At 35.4% G+C, this 23,328-nt stretch overlaps 1 protein-coding gene across 1 annotated transcript in view; it reads right to left on the reverse strand.

Annotated features, from left to right (window-relative positions):
- Window positions 1-4,343: 4,343 nt before the first annotated feature.
- Window positions 4,344-23,328, reverse strand: part of LOC145671002 (coenzyme Q-binding protein COQ10 homolog A, mitochondrial) — a 43,920-nt gene continuing 24,935 nt past the window's right edge. The window contains exons 3-4 of the mRNA XM_081739641.1: window positions 18,802-18,963; window positions 4,344-12,236 (exon numbers count right to left, since the gene is read on the reverse strand). Coding sequence (XP_081595767.1) covers window positions 11,777-12,236; window positions 18,802-18,962 — 621 coding nt within the window. The 5' untranslated portion in view covers window position 18,963 and the 3' untranslated portion in view covers window positions 4,344-11,776. The remainder of the gene's footprint in view (window positions 12,237-18,801; window positions 18,964-23,328) is intronic.

Here is a 23,328-nt window from a genome sequence, read left to right on the forward strand (position 1 = left end):
CTTTATTTTTAGAAATAAAACGCTGCACAATTGGTTCAGTGGTTTTCCCATGGTTTGATGACAAACAAGATCCTTCCATTTTCATATAATATTTATAGATTATAGAAAATACATCCCTTTCTTCCCTTAAAAGGGAAATTTTAAAAACGCTGGGACATGGTCTCCTTACTTTCAATGATGAGTTTATATTTCGAGTTTCCTCTTCCTAACTTGACTGGCTTGTGAGATACTCGAATTTTCGCACAAATATTGAACCCCCAGCCTCCATCATCATATATCAAAAATCATCAACACCGGTGCAGTGGCTTGGAAGGAGTTTAAGAACAAACATCATCATTACATTTGTTTTTATGAATATAGATTGTATGTTCTAGTCCTCTTCGAAATCATTTTTTTTACCTCTCCTATATTTCATCAGAAGAGGATACAATAAAGAATAGAATTATATCATACATCTATAAAGTAACAGCATCTCGGAATTTCTAAAATATATATATAAGGTGGCCCAAAAGTAGGTATACAGTCCCGTACTGGTCAACTCATTGCTTTTTATATAATTTCTTAGTGTTATCCATCAGGTAGATTTAGTTTCTTTATTATTTGTTCTTAGTGTCTTTTTATTTATATCTTAAACTCGGAACAGCCGAAGCAAATAAACCTATAAGCTAGAATGTTATACTTGATCAGTGCAGGGGTGTATACATTCTTTTGGGCCATCCTGTATATATATATCATGTCTAACAACTTAATTTTCGTCATAGAATGATTAAAATACGGAAATTAAGGAACAGTACATTTGAAGATACTGGGTGCAGTGTAAGTTATAAGTTTACAACCGATGTTGTCTCAGAGTTCTGGAAATATCAGTGTGTATAAATATACATGTTGGTGATTTGTTCTCGAGAATTCTAAACATCAGCAAGAAAATCATATCTGGAACAGTGAAATTACATTAAACTTCAAACGACAAGCACAGTTTAGTATTGCAGTTTTGAACAAATGACCTTAGTTTTTCACAGTTTTAGTATGCATTTGAGATATTTTAAAAATAACTAGAGAATTAAACAACATGTAGGAAGTTTCGCATGCGCCTGCTATCTGAAATTGCATTTGCCGAGAAGTAATTCGCAGAAGTTTCAGCGAATGAAATATAGGAGGGGAAAATTAATTCCAAAAACAACACGCAACCATAAGGTAAAACAGCTTCATTTTATATTTGTACATGTTTCGTATAGTATAATGAAATCATTAACGTTTCACAGTTCACACTAAACAGTTGTGATACCGTAATTATGCTGACGAATTGTTCTCTTTACTACTATAAAAGTTGAGATAAAATTATCACGAAATGCCTTAATGTAGTGAGAAAAATATTATTACTTCATTTGCTTTTGACAAATTTTAATTTTTGCATATATATATACAAGATCTAATTCCCAATATTCCGTTTGGAAATTGATTCTACTCGTGAAAATAGGAGAAACTTTAGATGAAAAGAAAATAGTATCTGGGTAACGAGTAACATAATTGTAGAGTAATAAATTGTGATATTACATAGGTAAACACTAATAGTTTTATAGGAAATGACGTAGAAAATTTCAGAAAAAATTACAAATCAACTAAAATGGACAATTTAATATGTATGACACTAACGTAACTTGTAGGCCAGTAAGAAATATTTAACAGACTATAATTTTACAATAGCATCACCATTAAAGGGACAAAATGTCCAAAGATGAGACTTATACCAATATCTAGATCTCATTAAGTTGAAGAAAATTGTGTGAGAGGGCAAATTCTAATGCGCAGTTTTTGAGAAAACTGAAAAATTGTTTTCTTATAAACCTAAAAACTGATGTGCAACAACCGCGCCATCTATTAAGATGAAACAGATATTGAAGTATATCCTCATCACGAATTGCATTATGACACTAGCAACAAAGCAGTACAACGGGGTGGCTAATACAATATGGCCTAAAATTATGACTAAACTTTAATAACGTTTATTTAGCTAACATTGTGCAAAGATGAGACACATCAATCGATAGACTATATCAAGTAGAACAAATGACATGCTTAACGGTAAATTCTCAGGCATAGTTTTTGAGAAAATTATTTTGTATGGAGCAAAAAAGTGTCATTTGTCTTCTGTAATAACTGATAATTTTTATTCTACTGAAACAGATCCGTTCTTTACTCATGTACTATATATATATATATATATATATATCAAGCAATTCGGTAAAAAAAAAATATTTGCGCATGTGCGAGAAATGACCGGGAAGAGCGATGTCATTGTGCTGTTGTTCACTAGACGGTGAGCCCTGGAAGAAGGTTGCGTTGCATTTCAATCGTCCGCTACAACAATTGAAAGTGAACGTTCCAATAGAAAAATGCCAAACGTGAAGTGCCTGCAGTAATACGATTTTTGAATACGAAAAAAAAAAAAACTTTCGGCATTTGCGATTCATCGTCGCGAACTGTGTGGTGTTTACGGACCAAACGTGGAGTGAAGGCGTCGTGCGTGAATAGTGCCGCATGTTTAAAGATGGATGAACTGACGTGGACGATGCAGCAAGATGTGGGCCCCCATCTGTAGTCAGCAATGAATTCGTGCAGGAAATTGACAAAACTGTCCTCACTTTCCCAAACTTTCACGAACTGTTCGCTTCGACAGTGACAATGAGCTTCACAATGTTGTTAGCGGAACCGGGTTTAAACAAAAAACTTTTTTTTTCTATAAAAACCATGGTTTTTGCCAACCCTGCTGAAAAGTAATGTAATGTTGTACTTTTCTAATGTGTATAATAAACGTTCTGTATCTGCGTGTCTATATCCTTGATAACCAAACGGTGTTTTTGAAGTCTTGAAGTTCACCTCCAAAGAGGTGTTTTATACTGGCGCAGATGTTAAATCCGTCTCGCCAACAACACTAGATAGTTGCTTCCACTAAGTTGATCAAATTTCCACACTTGTTAAGTATCCGGTGAAATAATTACATTATATTGTTATACCTAATTATAGGATTGTCACCATAGATTTGTGGTTAAGGTATTATATTTTATACATATATGTATATATTGCAAAATGATTACTTTTATTTATTTTTTTTTCACCGGATTGAAATTTACACCAAATACAATGTACATAAAGATTAAATTTACATGTTTTTATTGTTGTTTTCAATCTTTTCAATCATTTTTTTAAATATTGACATTATTAGTTTGTAAGAAAGATATTATAGCTTTATTGATTTTTGCATTATTTGATGACAAAAGATTTTGAATCTTATGTGGGCCGATTCCTTGATATTTCGTGATTACATCAATTAAAATGTTTCTATGTTTATTGGTGGAAGAGCAGTTAAAGATAATATGATCTATATCGCCCTTTTCATTCCCACACCAACATCCAGGAGTGTCTTTTTTATTGATTTTATATAATTGAGCTGGGGTTAGTTCCGTATGTAGCCGAAGCTTCCGAATTGCCCTTATTTATAGTTAACTAGCAAATTGTATCTATTGTTGTTTTCTTCTAATATGACACACATACCCGAACAATGACACACATATTTCTAATTGTTGCGCAATACTAACTGTAAAATATTATATGGATACTACACAGCATAATGGAGTATATGAAGTTATACCTGCAGAAAAAAAAAAAAAAACCTCAGAAGTGAAGCAAAATGTTTCATTTAAGTTGAAATAACATTATGGATGAGATCTGATGTTATCTTAAGGCTTGCATTTTGGTCATTCAAAATTATACCCAGAACTGTCCTGCCCCGACCTAGATGGCGCTTGTCATCTTCTATAGACTTTATGCAACCAATTAAACATGTCATTCAAAAACACAGCAAGGAGAAGGACAAAGGTCTCCGTAGACTTTTTTTTCAACCTCTCAATTGTTTCTGTTGCAATTTTCTCTAAACGCGCACAAAACTTGATATTCACTCTTTGTTCCATAGCTGAAACCATAACGAGGTATCACAATGCCACTCTATACTTAGCCGCGTCACGCGACACAGTGGAGACCGGCTGAACCGATACTTTCTGCATATGTTTCCATGGTCACACGAAAGACTCGCCACTATGAAAAACTTTCGTTCCAAAAACCTACGTACGTTTAGTTTCCTAATTACCGAACTGTGTATTAGGAGATTGAAAACTCAGTGAAGATGATCCCATGAAGGATTCCAATCCACTATAGATCAATAATCGCTATCGTTCAGGAAACAATATTAGCCACTTTGCTACGCAGAATACGAATCCTGTATCTTTATTTCAAGTTAAATTAGCTAATTTTTAAATTTTGGGTAAAATGAGAGAAAAAAAATACAGTTTATCTTTTAAAATAATATTTATTGTAATTATAACTATCCAACGCATTGTCGCTCTACAACAATGGCAGATGTATATATACATAAATCACAGTAAGATTCTCATAAATATATTGATTTGAACACGATCATCTCTTCCACTTGAAATGACTTGTAAAAGGTTCCAAATAACAATTGATTATTAAATCAATTTTAACAGGTTCTACACATTCTCATGTAAAAATAAATAGAAGAAACTCTTTAAAAGAAAACGATAAATTAATCTGTGCTTCCTCAGCGAAAATATTAACAAAAATAAAGTTCCTTTACTAGTTCCTGGCTGGTATAGGTAAGTTCCACACTTATAGGGTCTTTTAATGTGTTTTGAAATGAGCTTTGTAGCCACATTACGTCTATTTCCTTAAGCTAAGCTAACAAGATACCATGTCACAACTTCAGCCAAACTGGGTACAGTATTCATGATGGATTATTTTCTCGCGTAAGGACAACTTACAAACCATTAGCAAGTATGAACACATGAACATTAATAGCTTTGCAATTATTCTCTAGGATACAGTAAATCCTTTGGTCATAAATAAGGAATAGGTAAAACCCACGAAATTGGATGGATAGCTTTTTGTGTTGGGCACCATGTATCTTGCATACCCTTTTCTGAAACTTCCGAAACTCTTGTGTGCAGATTGTTATGTAATTCCAACATCTGTAGCCTAGGGAACTCTGTGAACTGAATAGTTTTACAAGGAACCCTAAGTGTCCAATGTGAAGAGTTTTATTGTATTCTGTTTGAATATATCATGCTTTAAGCTCTGTTAATTTCCCACTGTTTTTCTATTAGCTCATTAAAATTTTGTTACGAATCGCAATTTAAGAGGCAACCAATCTATCGTCGCTTATTCATACAATTCACAACCACTAGGAACACATTTTGATTAAATTGAGGTGTTTAACATTACATTCAGCAGCGTCGACGAGTTGCAATATTCTTAGTTTCTTCTTCTAGCTAACAATTAATGTAATGCAAAGAGAATATTTTCTATGGATATTAGCACAGTGGTATATTAAGGTTATTTTATTGTTTGAATTTCAGTGCAGGCAAACATTTGTAAATGGTAACTTCAATTTCATAGATATTCCGCTTTGATGAACAGAAAAACTATCCTACTGTAGATGATACTTTGGTGCAAAAGTAAGAAAATATTTTATTTTACGAGAAATTCGAATGAATTATGCCCCATCCGACTATAAATGTTCTAATTCTTTCCACGTTTCTGCATGGACGGAGCTTTTAGTGAATGTGGACATAGAAACTGTCAGTAACTTTTCTGAAAATTTCCAAATATTATATATTACATAACCTCCGGAATTTTCTGTGTTAAAGCACGTTCTACTTAAAACATTTCCTTCAACTTAAGTGTTAACGTCATTAGGTCTGGCTGATTATTTGGAGTATATGTGAAAGGATGATAAAAAGAACGAAACGCTACTGCAACCATCAATCATCATAAAGTTGATTTACAACCTTACATCTTAAAAGTACTTCTGCATTTATAAACGCACTTCTATGTCAATTTTTGACAACTTTCATTTTCGTGTTTTACAAGAATTCTTTAATACCTGAAATGACCATTTTTGTGTATGGGTATCTAACTTGAATTCAAATTTTGCCTAAGTTGCCTAAATCGCAATTTAATACAGATTTCGTAGTTTCAATGGGAAATATGTCAAACATTCTTCTTTTCGTCAGTGGAAATCTCTTGTTCATTTCACATCCGTCTGCAAATTTTATTGAAAAGTTATTTTATTGGTAAGATCATAATATATACTCATCGATTTCAATTGATTTAACCACTGTGCCAAGCAAATAAATTAACGAATTATTAGAGGTTTCAACAGTATTTTTTACTTTTTTCGTTTCAACGAAAATTTTACAAACTGATGGGCTTGTTATGAGTAATTTCCTATTATGTTTTCTGTCCAATGATGTAATGAACGGTTTTGAATAATCAAATCAGATATTTTACAAAGAATGTAGTTCTCTCTTTCATTTTAGCTACGCTGATGACAGTCTTTTCATAAATAAACAAGATTCTCAATTGGGTAATTTGATTGATATACTTCATTTTATACATCCTAGCATTAAAATTATTGAAGAAATTAAAACCGACAGTGATCCTTAATCTATCAGAAAGAAGTATGCCATATGCGTGTCTACTGGGAACACAATGCTGTAATTTAATTTATATACTCTGCTTCTCCACATTCTAACAAAACAAAGGCCAATCTCAGAAAATATGTATTTAGATAAGCTTTTAAATCTAGAATTTCTAGTAGAAATTAGCACAATGCCCGTTCTTCGCAAAGGAAAAATAAGGTTTATAGAAAAGTGTTTGAAATGTGTATACGAATTCTTTTTCTAGTTTCCGAGATTCTTGTTGATACAAGATGGGATTTCACTCCCACAAGTTGGAACTGCCTCCTCCTTTTCAACGCTTTACAAGCAGACTGTTCAAAAACGCTAAATGGCAAAAAAATTGGACCTTTCTCATCTTCCTCTTAAGATACATATTTCTATCAAAGATAAAAACCTAGCTTTCTGTGAAATGATAAAAACCTAGCCTGACCTAAGTGCTACCTAAGTTGAAAAATTCATTTTAAACGGTTCAACCGGATAACTTCTTTGCTAGTACATTGGATGAGGTAGTTCATATTAGGCCTCTGCGGTCCTGCTGTTCAGCTTTATAAATATATAACTAAACGAAATACCCATAGCAGTACAAGAGAAAATGAAATGAAATGAAATCTTTGAGTTTTACGTCCCACGGTTATGCCGGTTAGGCTAAAGGAGACGGTGATGATGAGTAATGAATGAAATGGTGGAATGAAGAAAGTGGGAGGAAACGGGAGAACCTCGAGAAAACCCACACACACGGTGTTTGTCCACCACAAAGTTCACTTGGCGGGGGCTGGGATCGAACCCGGGACCCCAAGCACCAGTGGTGAACGCTCTACCACTGAGCCACCGCGGCCCCAGCAGTACAAGATAGTACGAAAGGAATACTATACAACAATCCACCGATTTTGGGTTTTATCTAATCACCGGATTGATAGCGAACATCATCTGCAGTCCATGAAAATACTGAAAAATTATTTTCATTAACGGAAAGACTGGTGTTTCGAAACGTTCCTCAAAAAACTACAAAATCTCCATAGTGTTCTAGGCAACTTGGGCAAAATTTGGATTCTAAGTTATTAATTAATGTATACATAAAGATTTGCACCTTTAACAATGACAGTTATAGTTTTTGCGAAGCAAGAAAATAAAAACATTCAAAATAAAATTTGAAAAGTGTATTTTAAACATGAAATATATATATATACAGATGGTGATCAGAAAAATAGAAACACCTGTAGTTGGCAAGACGTCAGATGTATGGGTTGGCAGTGGTGTCGTGGCGCCAGCAGCGCCGGACCGCTGGTGGTGGTGTGTTAGGTCGGTCTCCATACTACGTCAGGCGCAGTGGAACAGCAGTGTCCAGTGGCTGCAGTAGACGGAGGTAGTGTAAAATGGGAGACCTCTCAGATTTTCAAAGAGGGCAAATTGTTGGTGCGCGGTTATGTGGAGTGAGTGTGACGGCAGTGGCTACTGTGTTAGGTGGCGTGTGGAACAGTGTCGAAGGTGATGATGGCCTACACAACACACGGGAAAACCACATCGGGGAAGCGAAACAGTGGGCGGAAGAAAATCATGAGTGACAGGTCACGCCGGGTATTAAAGCGCATTGTCACGCAGAACCGTCGTGCCACTGCGGAGCAAGTGACGGAGGAACTCAATCAGCACCTCCCCCACCCTGTTTCGACAATCACAGTCCGCCGCGAATTACATGACATGAACTTACGGGGTCGTGTTGCACGGGCCAAACCGGTCCCCGTGTTGCACGGGCCAAATCGCTCATCAGGGACCATAACGCTTTCGCACGCCGCGACCATGCAACTTGGACCGTTGAGGACTGGAAACGTGTGATATGGTCATCCTTCACCCTATTCCCAACCATGGGCCGTGTTTATGTGTGGAGAACGCCCAAAGAAGCTTATGATCTGTAGTGTCTCCGCCCAACTATGAAACATGGCAGCGGCTCGGTGATGCTGTGGGCCGCAATATCATGGTTTTCATTGGGTTCTGTGGTCACACTTAGTGGACGAATCACTGCCAACGATTATGTCGCAAGTTTAGGAGACCACTTGCATCCTATGGTCCGGATGTTGTTCCTGGACAATGACACCATCTTCCAGGATGATAATGCACCCATTCACACAGCTGGCGTTGTTTAAGGAACATCTGGATGAAGTTCAACACCTCCCCTGGCCCTCCCAATCCCCAGATCTCAACATAATTGAACATCTGTGGTCCGTCTTGGAAACACGACTCCGGCGACGATTTCCACCTCCATCCTCTCTCACAGAACTGGCCGATGTCCTGCACAATGAATGGTGTAAAATCCCACTTGCTACCATTCACGACCTCTATGCCTGCATCCCGCGTCGCATCAAGGCTGTTCTGAAGGCGAAAGGTGGCCCGACACAATTTTAATCTAGTAAGTTGCAATTTCGTTCAGGTGTTTCCATTTTTCTGATCACCATCTGTATATATATATATATATATATATATATATATATATATATATATATATATATATATATATATGTGTGTGTGTGTGTGTGTGTGTGTAAATAGTTGTAAAAAAGATTTATAAAATTCTCATTTTTCTGCTTCCGAGAAAAGATAAGTATTAAAATCTCTTTGTATGTAAATATTGTACATAAAAAGTATACAATGTAATTTGCGCGCCAAATTCTTTATAAAGTTCATATGGTTAAATGATGTTAGTGTCCTACTTTGTTATGTATATCCTTAAGTTTTTCACCCTTCTTTCTACTTACTTTACATCATCATATAACTTCCGATGATATTAGCAGTTAAGCTGAAGAAAATGTTTTTGACTAAAACGATTATCAACATACAAAGAATTACTGGAGATACATAATTATTTATTACATTAATTCTCAGTTTTTCTCATCAAAATAGACTTTAAAGATATTTGAATCCTGGAGTCTTGAATTTTTAGGTGTCCAATAAATTTTGATGCAACTCCTCTACACTATACGCAGAATCCAGAAAGAAAAAAAGAAAAGTAACATCGATAGAACCTGACATACAGTTCAACTGTTTGAACCACTTAGATTTTTAGTAATCTTTACAAATTGCAAAAATCGTTGAAGTTTCACAGATATTTCCATAAATATTTTAGAAGATCGGGCGTTAATGACTTTTTCTATTCAAAGTTTATTTTTTCTAAATTTCATTTATGGCCCTTCAGGTCTTTCCTAGACTCTTCACATATTAAAATACACGAAAAGAATGAATTTTTATATTGACACTTTAGAACAGTGCAGCAGTATTAATACTACTGACTCTACAACTTAGCTTTTATTTAAAATTTTAAACTCACCTTATTTTCAAAGCTTGATAGTTGATCTATACCCTCTAGCATATCCAATACACATTTCTTTATACATACGAGATGTGTTAGAAGCATAATGAGACTGGCAACACTGTTACGAACCGACAACGTTGTTGCCTCCATCTCCACACGGCAGTTAAGTCAACCTTTGCTGTTGACTCAGTGCAAGTTTGAATTTGCTCCAGTTGCTACACGATTGTTAATAGCGTCTGAAATTGAGTTGAGTTTCTGAGATGCGTTCTAAAAATGGACCGGCAAAAAGTTTGAGCAACGTTGTGCCTGAAATTTTGTGTAAAGCTTGGTGAATCTGCTACTGTGACTTATGAAAAGTTACGAAGAGCTTATGGGAAATATTCCTATCCACGGCACAAGTGTTTAGATGGCACAAGTCCGTTTTAGAAGGTCGAGAACAAGTGGAAGACCTTTAACCTGAAAAAAAAGTAGAAAGTGGCAATGTGGAAAGAGTGAAGTCTCTTCTGAGGTCAGATCATCGATTGGCGATGAGAATAACCAATAATGTGTTAAATTTGAACGTGTTTACCGTTAATCCAATTTTAACACAGGCTAGATATGAAAAAAAGTGTGCGCCAAGATGGTTCCAAAGAACCTCACGACTGAAAATGAAATGAAATCTTTGAGTTTTACGTCCCACGGTTATGCCGGTTAGGCTAAAGGAGACGGTGATGATGAGTAATGAATGAAATGGTGGAATGAAGAAAGTGGGAGGAAACGGGAGAACCCCGAGAAAACCCACGCACACGGTGTTTGTCCACCACAAAGTTCACTTGGCGGGAGCAGGGTTTGAACCCGAGACCCCTAGCACCAGAGGTGAACGCTCTACCACTGAGCCACCGCGGCCCCAACCTCACGACTGAGTAGAAGAACAATCGGGAGGATGTGTGTCTTGATCTTCTGGACCTCTTTGAGAGGAAGCCAAAATTCTTCAGTTGCATTATCAAGGGTGATCTCAATCTCTTTGACTTCTTTTTTCCCCGTGGCTCAAAAGTCACTTGAAAGAACGCCATTTTGGTACTTTGAATAATACCTAGAAGAGCGTAACCGACGAGCTGAAAAGTATTTCAGCAGATCCCTACCAGCACTGCTATGAAGAATGAAAATAACGCCTCTATCGCTTTTATAATGCTCAAGGAAAATATTTTGAAGGGAACCTTGATTTGTAAATGTAATAAAATTCACCGTTAACAGAAAATTAGTCTCATTACTTTTCTAATACACCTTGTATGTGCCATCTGCTGTAAATTTTGTGCGCACTTCAAAACCAGCCTCAGCGGTAATTCTACCGGATCTTGTTATTTTACGCAACGTAAATCGGATATTGATTTGACAGTCTATGATTAATTATCTTGATTCTGAGTTACCTTTCAAACATGATTTTCGAAATGGGATTGAACTTCTGTACTTGTACAATTATTACAATTTTAAGAGTTTAAAACGACTAGAAAACATGGAAAAGAAGAGTCGAAACGAACATACTCTTCAAAATTCATTTATTACATAGATAAACCCGAATTCAATGAATTGATGTGAACTGTAGTTTTATAGTAACTAAAAGACACTTAATACTGTAATTAAATAATTCAGAAACTGCTACAAAGCGCAAAAGAGTAAAGAAAGTATCTATCTTTTAGAATAGGCCAAATATTCATGGCATAAAACTCCAAACAGCTCAGTTAGGAGAACAAAACAGAAAAGTCAATAGGAACTTAAATGAGTATTATTTCATATTACGACAAAAGTCCTACAAAAGTTGATTCTCATGGAAGCAATCAAGAAATACTATTAATCGAGTCACATTTACAAAGAAAAAAATATCTCATTAAATATTACCTTACGATTTTCCGACAACACGATCACATAATTAAAATTAATACAATTACTACATATACTACTGTCGTTAAGAATTCACAGGCACTATACTCAACCTTTTACTCTGTACAGAAGCCTTTCCATATCGGTTTCGAGCTTCACGTATAAAAGCACCTTCCATCGCCTTCACTACTTCGTTAAAGAAAATATTGGCAATCTGCGAGTGCAACATAGATCGAAATTCGAACGACACATGGAAATCTATAATACACGTTTTCGGATTCCTTTTTATTCCTGGGCTGAACTCCCATAGGGTCAATAAATGGTTGAATAGCCTTCCATCTTTACATACTGCTTTCACAAGTCGAGGCTTTTCTAATGTTACATACGACGTATACCTTTCATGAATAGGAGGAAATCCGATTGCAAGATCTGCTTTTAACTTATGTGGAGTTCTTATTGTAACGATTGACTTTGTACACCACGGAAGGAAATCATGATAATGTTCTACATCGGAAACAACTTCAAACATTTGCTCCATTGAATATCTGAAATGAGAAATGATAAATGAATTAGAAATTCAATGTAATAACATAATATGCAGACAAGAAATTTAATGACAGCAATTGTGCCAACATGTAACATACTGTAACACCATTGTAGATAGGATTGTCAAAATGAATTGAAGGAGAGCAGCACCATTTGTGTAACTGGGGACACAAATTATGAAACTGAAGACTTCTGCATGTCATTTCTACTGTTATTCTAACACTAATAGGCACTATTACGTAACTACTAACACTACTATTACTACTAACCAAGCGTATACTGTAACAAATTGAATCAAAATAACGAAACATTAGTGATTACACACGCCTACGTGTCATGGTTGACAAAATCTATGGATTTTTCAAAAAAAAAAAAAAAAAAAAAAAAAAAGAAAGAAAAGTTTGTTTGGCTTTAACGTCCTTGTGCAACAACGGGGTTATGAAGAACGGCGCCCACATATTAAATACGGCTCTCGGATGTTACGTTTTCCCCATATGTTTTAGGTTTTTCTGGCAAATTTTTACGTTTTATTTTCCCCGTAAAACAATTTCTTCCTTTTTATTGATAAATAAAAAAAAATAGTCCTGGACATTTAAAAAAATGTTTTTATAAAATGTCAGTGCGACTTGATTTGCTTTCCTTTTTTTCAATTTTTAATTAAAAAAAATAATTAGAGGAACTGATTTCTTACACGCAGTGTTAACAACGCAACCCAACGATGTGACATAATATTGTGAGAGAAAATACATCAGACTGAGTTTTATCTCCTATCTAGCCGGGGCTCATCGATCGATCGTGATATACTTTCGTGAAGAACAGAAGCTACTGTGAATTACTAAAAGTACAACTCTAAAGTGCTTGTGAATTTTGTAAATATGTCCTGCAAATATTTTTGAATGTGTAAAAGAAGTATGTGGGACTGCTAATAGATGCAATCTTAATTAAAATAAAGTTCGAAGACGAACACAAGTTTTTGTAATATATTTGGTTGGTTGGATTTAAGTGAATGTCTCTTTTAGCACCGCGGTTATACGGTATGACATGCAACTTAACGTGGAATCCGAGCCATATTATATCCCATTCGGAATTGTAGTACAGTTATTTTGTCTTTTGTAACATTTTTTTTTAATGAAAATAAAATCTTTAAGTTTTACGTCCCACGGATATGCCGGCGAGGCTGAAGGAGACGGTGATGATAAGAAATGAATGAAATGGCGGAATGAAGAAGTGGCAGGAAACAGTACCTCCAGAAAACCCACGCAGATGGTGTTTGCCTACCACGAAGCTCACTTGGCGCGAGCTGAGATCGAACCAAGGACCCGATGAACCAGAGGTGAACGCTCTACCACTCAGATACCGCGGCCCCTGGTTTTTAATGAAACTGTCTGAGTTTTCAATAAAAAATGAAATGTTTCAGGTTAACGTCCCACGTCATGCCCTTTAGGCTAAGGGAGACGGACGATTAAAGCAACTGAATAATGATGGATATAATGTATGAGGAAATGGGAGTACTTCGAGAAAACCCACGGACAAGATGTTGTCCACCACAAACTTACTTCGCCGGGAATCGAACCAGGGACCTCACATACCCAGAGGAAAGCACTCACTACTGACGCACCATGCCCCCCAGTTTTCAATCAAAATTATTCTGCGTTACTATCAAACTGTTTGTTATATGTTAATTCTCAATATTACATATCTTCTGTTTCTTTCCTTAAAAATCTTGAGATTTTCCTTTTTTTCTCTCTGAAAAGTCTGGCAACCCTAAGTTTAGTGGGATCCGAACCATTATTCAGTTTGCAGCCGAGAGAAATATAATCTTGTTAAGAATTCCTCTCTGGATTTTGATGTTAGTTTACACTGAAATATTATGTGAATAAATTGATCCTTCAGCCACCACACACCAGCCTATCTAGGTATATCGACATTGTATTTTATATAATATGGGGTGATTTCTGTACATAGTCTTAATCTCATTAGTTGTATTATATCAAATCACTAAATAAAAACGGAATTAGTGCCGCGCGATAATACTGGTGCAATAATGAAAATAATTTAAACCTGGTGTTTTATTAAAATAAAAATATTTCTTGATGCATAGCTCTAGTAACTCTACTTGTAGACGTTGCTCTATTATATCCCTGAAAAGCAGGAGCATATAAACAGTAAATCACGCATCTATGCAAACGGATACAAAGATTATGTTGCTGTGAGTCATTGACTGCTGTTCTCGCATTTATTAAAACAAAGTTTTTAGGAAAATTTGACCAAGTGCATTTTCTTTTCGCAATTACAACACCACAAAAAAATATCAGTATATTCATAGTTATTACACTATAACATTTCTGTGGAAAGTTATTTGACCATCTTCCAAGTGCTGTAACGCAGACAAGAAATGCACACAAGGCAATTTTACTCCCTTTTGATGAAACTGGAAAGAGCACTTAAGTGATTCATAGCAATATTAGCACTCTTTTGTGTATCCGCTTGGATGAACCTACGATCCGCTTATGGGAGGGTTCTACTCAACACATACATGTCAAGAATGCTGAACATGTTGTATAACATTCTGGGGACACAATTTTTCCCTTGTTGGCTTAAATGCTGGCACTAAAGTTCCTTTCTACGTCTCATCTGAAGATATTTCTTAAATCAAGTAGAAAAAACGAACTATTAATCTTTCCACACGATAAAGGTTTATCTTTAATTTTGCTGAAGGAAGTTTCTTTACGAAATTACAGATTTCAGAAACTTATACAAGATATCCAGCAGCTACAGAAGAAGAAAACACAATTTCAGAGGCAAATATTATATCGATACAAAATCGCTGTATGTGATTTTGGTTAATTGAACGCTAGGCCACTGTTCCGCTCTTTGCTCCAGACATACTATCTCATCTATGGTTTTTGAGGCTCATCTATGGTTTTTAATCAAAATAGGAAAGACAGTGCCAACTCTGAACTTATTAAACAAACCTCGTATATAAAAGAATTGCTTCTCTCACAAGTTTAATATGTTTGTCTCTGTGTTTGTGCGTTTAGCTCCGATCTCAAGACCTTATATGGCCAGGGAACAGGGAAGTCGCCTACGCAGTGTCTGCATTCTTTGTGACTGTTTCTCTGGACTTGGTCCCTAAACTGCGACTTTTCAGGACATTTTCCTTCCGCCCATGCCTTGTTATATGCAAGAGATGGCTGGAAAAACGATTCATTCGCGCGCTTGCTTGTTTGGACGCAGGACTCTTGTCCTCGTGTCGAGACACCCATAAGTAGAGTTCGGGTGTGCTCTCCAAGTTAATTCGCACCATTGTATTGAAGTGAGCTCCCCTTGCCTAGGTTGAGCATTAAGTTGAGAAATTATCTATATATGTCATATTTATATTTGAGTGTTGAAGATTTAATGTGTGAAGCGGACTTCCCCGCCTATTATTAGTGTTGTAATTCATTGAGCATCACGGACAGTGGACTGTTCAGTATTCGTAGATACTTTGGTATTCCCCATACTTTTATATTTTGTGCAACAGTGTGCCAACTAAGACATCCACAAGTAAGATACAGAGCATCAAATGTGAGTGTGTAAATGCATTGGCGTGGAATGTGAATCATCGCTTACAGAACCTGCTGTGAACCCTTGTGATTATTCAAGCCACGGTGCTGGGACCACAACGACCTCAAAGTGAAGTGATCGGTCGAAGAATATAGTGAGTATATTAAACATATTTCAACAGACAAATTACGCCACCTAGTACACAAAAGGTTAAATTTACTAAATGGCCGTAGAAATTGAAAATAGGAATTTTGCATGTAGTCTAATTCGCATTGAGTCTTGTTATATGTGTTATACATTATAAACAGAATTTTATTTGTTTACAAAATCAATTTTTAACTTACTGTTCACGTCCGATTAAGTTATATACTTATTTGTGTATTTTACAGTACTTATATTCTTATCCGCCGTCTCCCAGCTTCGGTTCTCGTTGCGGCATAGCTGGGAAAACGAGAGAGGGAGAGAAAGAGAAAACGAAAGATATAGAGAAAAAAAGAGCAGTATATCTGTGTTTACAGGAAATTACGACCACAACGAAAAGCCACGATTCCACTACTTTCCCAAGCGAAGCTGCGAAGACAAAATTGTATTAATTATAAGGAGTTTCTGTGATCCCTCGGAGTTAATTTTAGCAGTTACTTCAAGTATGAACCATGTTATTTTTAAAATATATGTGCTCTTTGCTATTTAAATGAGGAATATTTCGTCAAACAATTGAAATATGTCTGTTGTACTCGAATTAAATGATAATTGAGTTGATTTTGAGTTTAACGTCCGTTTCAGCAGCGAGGCTATAAGATGGGACCTACTGATTAACGTGGAATCCGAACCACATGAGCTCCCGCCGGGAAAAGAATCCGAATCTCTGACGCCAAAGGCGCGTACACTAACCGCTTAGCCATGAAGTGGCTCTAAATTAAATGATAGTTTATAAGTACTTGTTTGTATTTATCATCCTATGTGATTTTGTGTATTATGCTTAGAAATTAAGTATTTTCACGGTTTATGTTTTCATCGTATTATTTGTGGTACGCAGGCACCAGATGACCACATAATATTAGATAGTAAGATAATTGCATATTTAATTTACTGAACATCTATTTAAGATATTTGTGACTTATTATTTGTGTTTTGAGATATTTTATTCTGTGATTTACGTCAAGTATAAATGAAATAACGAATTATTTGCATATTACTATATATAAATGTTATACTAATTTTTGTGCCAAATATCAATATCCAAAAGTGTACGATATTAACGAAATTAAGAAAAAAAGACAGAACTGAAAATTTATGAAGTGAAAATAAAAGATATACACATTTTTACATGCTCCGCGCGAGATGCTGCCGCTATCGCGATTAACGGTTCCGCGATATAACAATCTATTTGTGCCAATCGGCTTAGGGGAGCAACTGCACTTAGTGAAGTGGAATTTTTGGAACGACTGTTTCCAGAGTTTTTGTTTGCTATTCGAACCTCCTCAGCGAACAGCTTGTTCGACCACCATATATAATGATACAGAATCGATATATGTGATTTTGATTAATAATTGAACGCTTTCTCACAGTTCCGTCCTTCGTTCCATACATGACTTAGAATAGCTCATTAAGCTGCAAAGACAAACCTGTATTCATTATAGGGAGTTTCTGTGGAGTTATTTTTAGCAGTTACTTGAACCACGTATAGCTTCTTGGTTTCAAGCGTCTAAGCTCGTCGGGTTCTCCCAAAAGTTCACCATCAATTTTCCCGAGAAAAAAGTATGAATTTCCTATACAAAAAATGTTTTGTTGGAAAATAAAGAGGTGTACTTACCAAAATTTAATGAAATATAGTGATGTGCATGTAACTCCATTTATACCCCCAGCCCCCAAAAAAGAAGAAAAGAAAAAGTTATTTTATATTTTTCTGGGGAAAACTAACTGAACTTTCGGGAGTGCTCTTTCCTTCTCGCCCACGCTCAGCTGATCACCTAAGATATCAATACACGAATTTGGCGGTGATGTGCCCGGAGCGAAGAGAGAGCAGGCAGCGCGAGAACAACTTTCCAGCATAAGGCATATGCAGTTTTAAAATTATTACGTATATATTATTTTTCATAGGTGAAAGAAGGCTTCTATATATTCATCCATGAGAAATTCTATATGTGATGTTAGTTCTTTCACTTCAAGTCATCCCACTGCGTTTTATTCGCGTCTCAAAATTAGTCGTCTACGCGTCTTGCTCGCATGTTCAATATAGGGGCAACGAATAGGAATCTAGTAAAGAAAAAATAAATGATTTGAATACGAACTAAAGATTAATTTGTAAAGTAAATAATTTTGTCATTTTGTAATTTCTTTCTTTTTTTTTCTAATTTTCATATGCTAGAAAGTTTATAATGTTATATATTCAGTAATAAAAAGAAGTTATTGAAAAATGTCTTATAGCAAAAGTTAAATAAACTTTTAAAGTATTAAAAAGTGCCGTACCAGAGTCAGTTAAAATTAGAGAGTATTCTGAGCGTATCAGTATTCGGATACGCTGTATTTTGTTGATGTCCTTATGGTTTTACTCCTACTTTTACCCTCCGTGAACAAAATTGAAGGGGAAACACGAAATTTTGAAAGTACAAGGAATTTGCAGATATTAGAATTAAGTGAAATAAGTGATAGTTAAAATTCCTAAGCATATCAGCATATTATTTAATGTTCATGGTGAAGCGAGAAAATTTTTAAGAAATGTAAATAAGCAATGCGATGAGGAAGCAGAAAACGGAAGGTTACAGCATTTTTTAAAATTACTTTTATAACAGTTGAAATTCTCGTAAGTGTGTTTGGGCTTCCTGCAAGCAAATTTCAAGTCACTGAAAAATGCAAGACGTTACTGAGGAAGGGGACAGATACAAAACAATTGGGTAGACTCGCGTTCTTAGTTCCCTATAGTACAGGTCCAAGTTTTGTATTATTATTATTAGTCAATTTATTTTTGTAGTAGGTTATAATTCAATCGATCTCTTCTAGTTTCCTTCAAGTACATACCCTACTAACTTCTTGGCAGTGTATTCTTTTTTCTTCGATCCCCCGGGGAAAGTAATAAAACTGCGACATTGCGTAGTCACAATAGCAGCTGTAGCTGAACAGATACAATTTGCTGCAGTAAACGACTGGTCAGCTGCTACTTTACAAAGTGCCAGAGCCATTCTGAAAAAGAAGAATTCGCACAAGGTGCATTACAAACAATTAAAACCACTCATTTTTTGAAATTAAGTAGATATCAAAAGTATAATTAAATTGTATATATTCATTACACTAATATTCACACTTTAAGTCGGGCACTATTTATATGTCCCGCAATATGCCTGGGTATAATTATGGTTTTAGAGAGAAAGAATAGCACATTTCATATTTTTGTAGCAGCTAATTCATATATAATTACAAATTCTGCAAATTCTGTTGAATGCACATACAACTACTGAATACTCAGGTATTTCAAAAATACCACATTTGCCGGCATGCGCGCCGACTACGTGGAAAAATAATCCAAGATTTTTAGTTTGGACCCAGGTTGGAACCCGTTTCTTTCACGTTTAAGTCAGCCGTGTTACCGACTAGCTAGGGCAGCCCCAACTTATCCTTATAGTACAGGTATATTTTACTATCACAGCACAACCCTTTATGACAGTGTTCATAAAGCTCTTAACTAAAAATAAATAAATCAATCAAATATTGAGACTTTCCTGGAAACATATAACACTCCGCCATTGATATGCACCCACATAAATTTTGAAAAGTGAGACATGGATCTAAAGTATTTTAAGATCACTCTTCGTTGTAAATAGAACAATGCCCCTTTACTTTAACACCAATATACTAATAACCATATATACACATTCGCTAACATTATTAATTAGCAGTTTATTACACCTTTTTAAGCTTCCTGGTAAACCAATAGTTGGATATATTTTTAAACAATAAAATTGGAACTAAACAATTTAACTTTTTTTTACTACAACTATTTGCACATATAATTTTTACAAAGTACTTTTTGACCAACACTTCTCCCTATCTTAAAAAAAACATATATTAATAACACAATCCGTCGAGTGATTTTTTTCAATCTATTGGACCTCCTTAGATTTCGGCTTAATCCGTCATCGTTTTATATAGCTCTTCTCGTTGTGGTGTCGTTTTCAATAAGCTGCGTTTCTTGTTAATACGCCGATCTGGCTGTAAAGAGTCACTGTACTGTCCGTTGTAAATCTGCACCGCTTTCTTACTTAATACAATTTTTACAAAGCCAACATAGTATAAGATCGAATCTGAACCACCGTAATGCTTCCAATGATCTTCCACCGAGAATCAAACCCGAAATTCCATACACTAAAGGCATGCGCGCACCAGCTACTAGACCAGCGGAGAGAGCCGGGTTTAACGTGTAGAATTGTCTTATTATCAGTAGCAGTTTAATGTGTTCTTATATACAACAGCAAGAACACTAATCACGCAGCTATAGCTGAGCTGTTAGCTTTCTCGTTTTTCTGCAATCAAAAGCACTAGGACTTCAATCCTACAGCCAACCATTCTAAGGTTCTTCCAGAATGTTTTCTCAGTCTCACCAAAACAATATTAGGATTATCCTATGGTTGCCACATCTTATGTTTTCCCGTCAGTTTTACGTTCTTCTGGCACATTTTATTACATGAAACCGTACAGAATATCATATATAATAATAATAATAATAATAATAATAATAATAATAATAATAATAATAAAATCTCAAGAAAAAAAATCTGGCAAATCTAGATTATGGCTTTGAATATATATATCCTGACTAAAATTCAACTCCTGTGTAAAGCGCGTTGATCCGGATTCAATCCTAGGTGGGAAAAGTGCCTCGGATAAAAGCCGAACAATGGTTCGAATTTCACCTTATGGTGCCTTCCATTTCAACTCAGGCAAAAAAAAAAAAAAAAAAAATACATAAATAAATAAATAAAATTGTACCATCACCATCTCAGATATTGTTGAAACTTTTTTTATAGCAACTAGACATGTTTTTAAGAGACCCATATTTTTTTGTTTTGTCGAAAAAAATTTTCCCGCCAAGTAACGGGCCATCAAAGACGGGGAGTACAATTTATGAATTGTAAAAAACATGGAAAATGGTCAACTTCGGAGCCCCACCATTCAGCTATGGAGACAGGTAGAGTTATAATTCTTGTTGTGGTATGTGCATAGGGATATAAATAAACTATATTTTATTGTAGTTCGGTTTGCGCATGCGTACCTTTTTGTACATAAATTAAGAAATGAACGTCAATTTATCTGAAAAGTCGAAGTTTGCGAATTTTTTTCGAGCACTTCCGGTTCGAATTTTAAAATTCTGTTTTCACGGTTGGTAAGACCTAGTTACCCGCTTTCCGAAAAAAAAATTATATCGCTTCTGTGTGCAATTGTTGTGTTGCAAAAAATTCGAGAAATTGTAAAATTCTCAAAAATCGCCATTTTTGGGCGCCATTTTCTCAAAAACACCATATTTTAAAATTCTGAAATTTTGTCAGATGGTTTAGCTTTACATGAATAATAAACACACCAAATACCATTCTCGACCAATGCTTCATGAATTAACTACAGTCTTTTGAAGTTAGCGAAGTTTCGTTAACTTTGATATCACAGTTAGCAACACTGGAAACAATAAAAATGCAATGATTTGATGATGTTTGTGGTTCACATTAATTAAATGAAGAATAAAAGGTTTTCCTGACTGGTTTTTTATTATTTTGATCAAAAAAGCTCTCTGAAATAGCAGTGGCGGCTGGTACTATATGTTGCATGGTTGTGCAACCGGATATTTTTTTTTAATACTAAAAATATTTTTAAGTGTTAAAGTAGTGTATCAGTAAAAAATAAACCTTTGCTCTTGAGCGCAAAACAGTATTGATGCATTTCTGAAAAAAGTCAATTAAAAAAACGGAAAGAAAGAGAGAGATTTACCTTTCCGGTGGCAGCGAACGTTGCCACTGGAAGCAGTAATATTGAGCATATGGCAGCGAGCTCCTATCTCTTAACATGGGGAAGTGGATTTATTCTTGCAACGCTCCTATCTTCCCATATTGGTCCCTTGCGGTTGCAATTTCTGCCACAACTGGTCAGCTTCAGTAATAGTTACGAATTCCTCCGCTTAGCAGCGCTTGACTCAATTGATAGGGTGAGGAAGATACAGATGTGTGGAAGAAAGAAGTTATTCACAAAATATAAACTCGCAAAGAACAAATATAAGTCTGGTGGTAGCAGGGACGGATCCAGGCTGAAAGTTTGGGGGGGGGGCGGTCGTTCGAAGTCAATAGATTTTATTTAACATTTATAATACATAGGTGAAAATTCTTGGGATAAGATTTATTTTTTAAAAAATCCTATTCTGGGGGGGGGCGTCAATCGAGTCTTCAAGAAGAAAATGTCTTACTACTGGTCTAACTCCTAGCTCTGTGTCTTTCGTGCACATGATTCCGTGTTCGACTTCCGGCGGAGAGCATAAATTAATATCAAATCATTCACTTCCAATACTCATCTGTCTTCTTTAGCCTAATTTGCTGGAATATTAAACTATTTTTTTTTTTTTTTCATTTTCAAAGGAAAACATCTTAGATTTCATGCTTCTTTACAGACAAAAAATACGTGGTTCCTGAAAATGGACTTTTTGTTCCGTATATTTATACAAAGAAATGTTAACAAAATGCATATTGTCGGAGGAGAGAGGTGTTTCTGGACCCTAAAGAAAATAAAGCGGAAAATATTTGCGGTAGCGATGCTTTCTATTCAGAGAAACTTGGCGAGCAGCATTTCAGATTTCAATAAGGTAATAGAAAAATTTGAAGCTCGAAAGATCGAAGAAAGACCTTCCATTCTAAAATAATGCATAGTTTATATAATTAAATAATTTTGTTTAACTGCGTGCATGCAATTTTCTTGCTTTTTTGTTCTTCTTTTCACCATCATTCATGGCTCAGCACATACTATGTATTCGATTTATCTCGTGTTCAATAACATGAGTGTAGAGGTTTTGTATATAAATAGTGTATAAACATGCATTGATAGTGGTTGTTTGAAAAAAAGGAAATAGCTTATATATTAAATTAATATTAGAGAAATAATTTAATCAATAATATACAAATAGAGCTTAAAAGACTTTCCTCTTCATATTTCCTGAATATTTCTTGGATAAGACTGGGGGATGCGAACACTTGCGCGTACCTACATACCTTTGATATTACAACATTGCAACCGGTGCTTGTACACACTACGATCCGCTACTGTGAAATAGTAAAATGAGCCTCCCCCTTCTTCGGTTTTTTTTTTTTTTTTTTTTTTTTTTTAACGAAATAATCTGAGATGGGAATTACTATTACGAAACACACAAATTTTAAGTTCACTTACTTAAAATGGTCTTCGGAAGCAAAATTTCACAGATTTTTGTTTTCACATGGACCAATCATTTGGTTGCTTGGTGTCTTCTTCACTAATAGCAGTAGTACACTCACAACTCATCCAGAGGTGGATCCAAGGAGT

This window comes from Thermobia domestica, chromosome 15, assembly GCF_964235325.1.
Source record: "Thermobia domestica chromosome 15, izTheDome1.hap1.1, whole genome shotgun sequence".
NCBI classification, from domain to species: Eukaryota; Metazoa; Arthropoda; class Insecta; order Zygentoma; family Lepismatidae; genus Thermobia; species Thermobia domestica.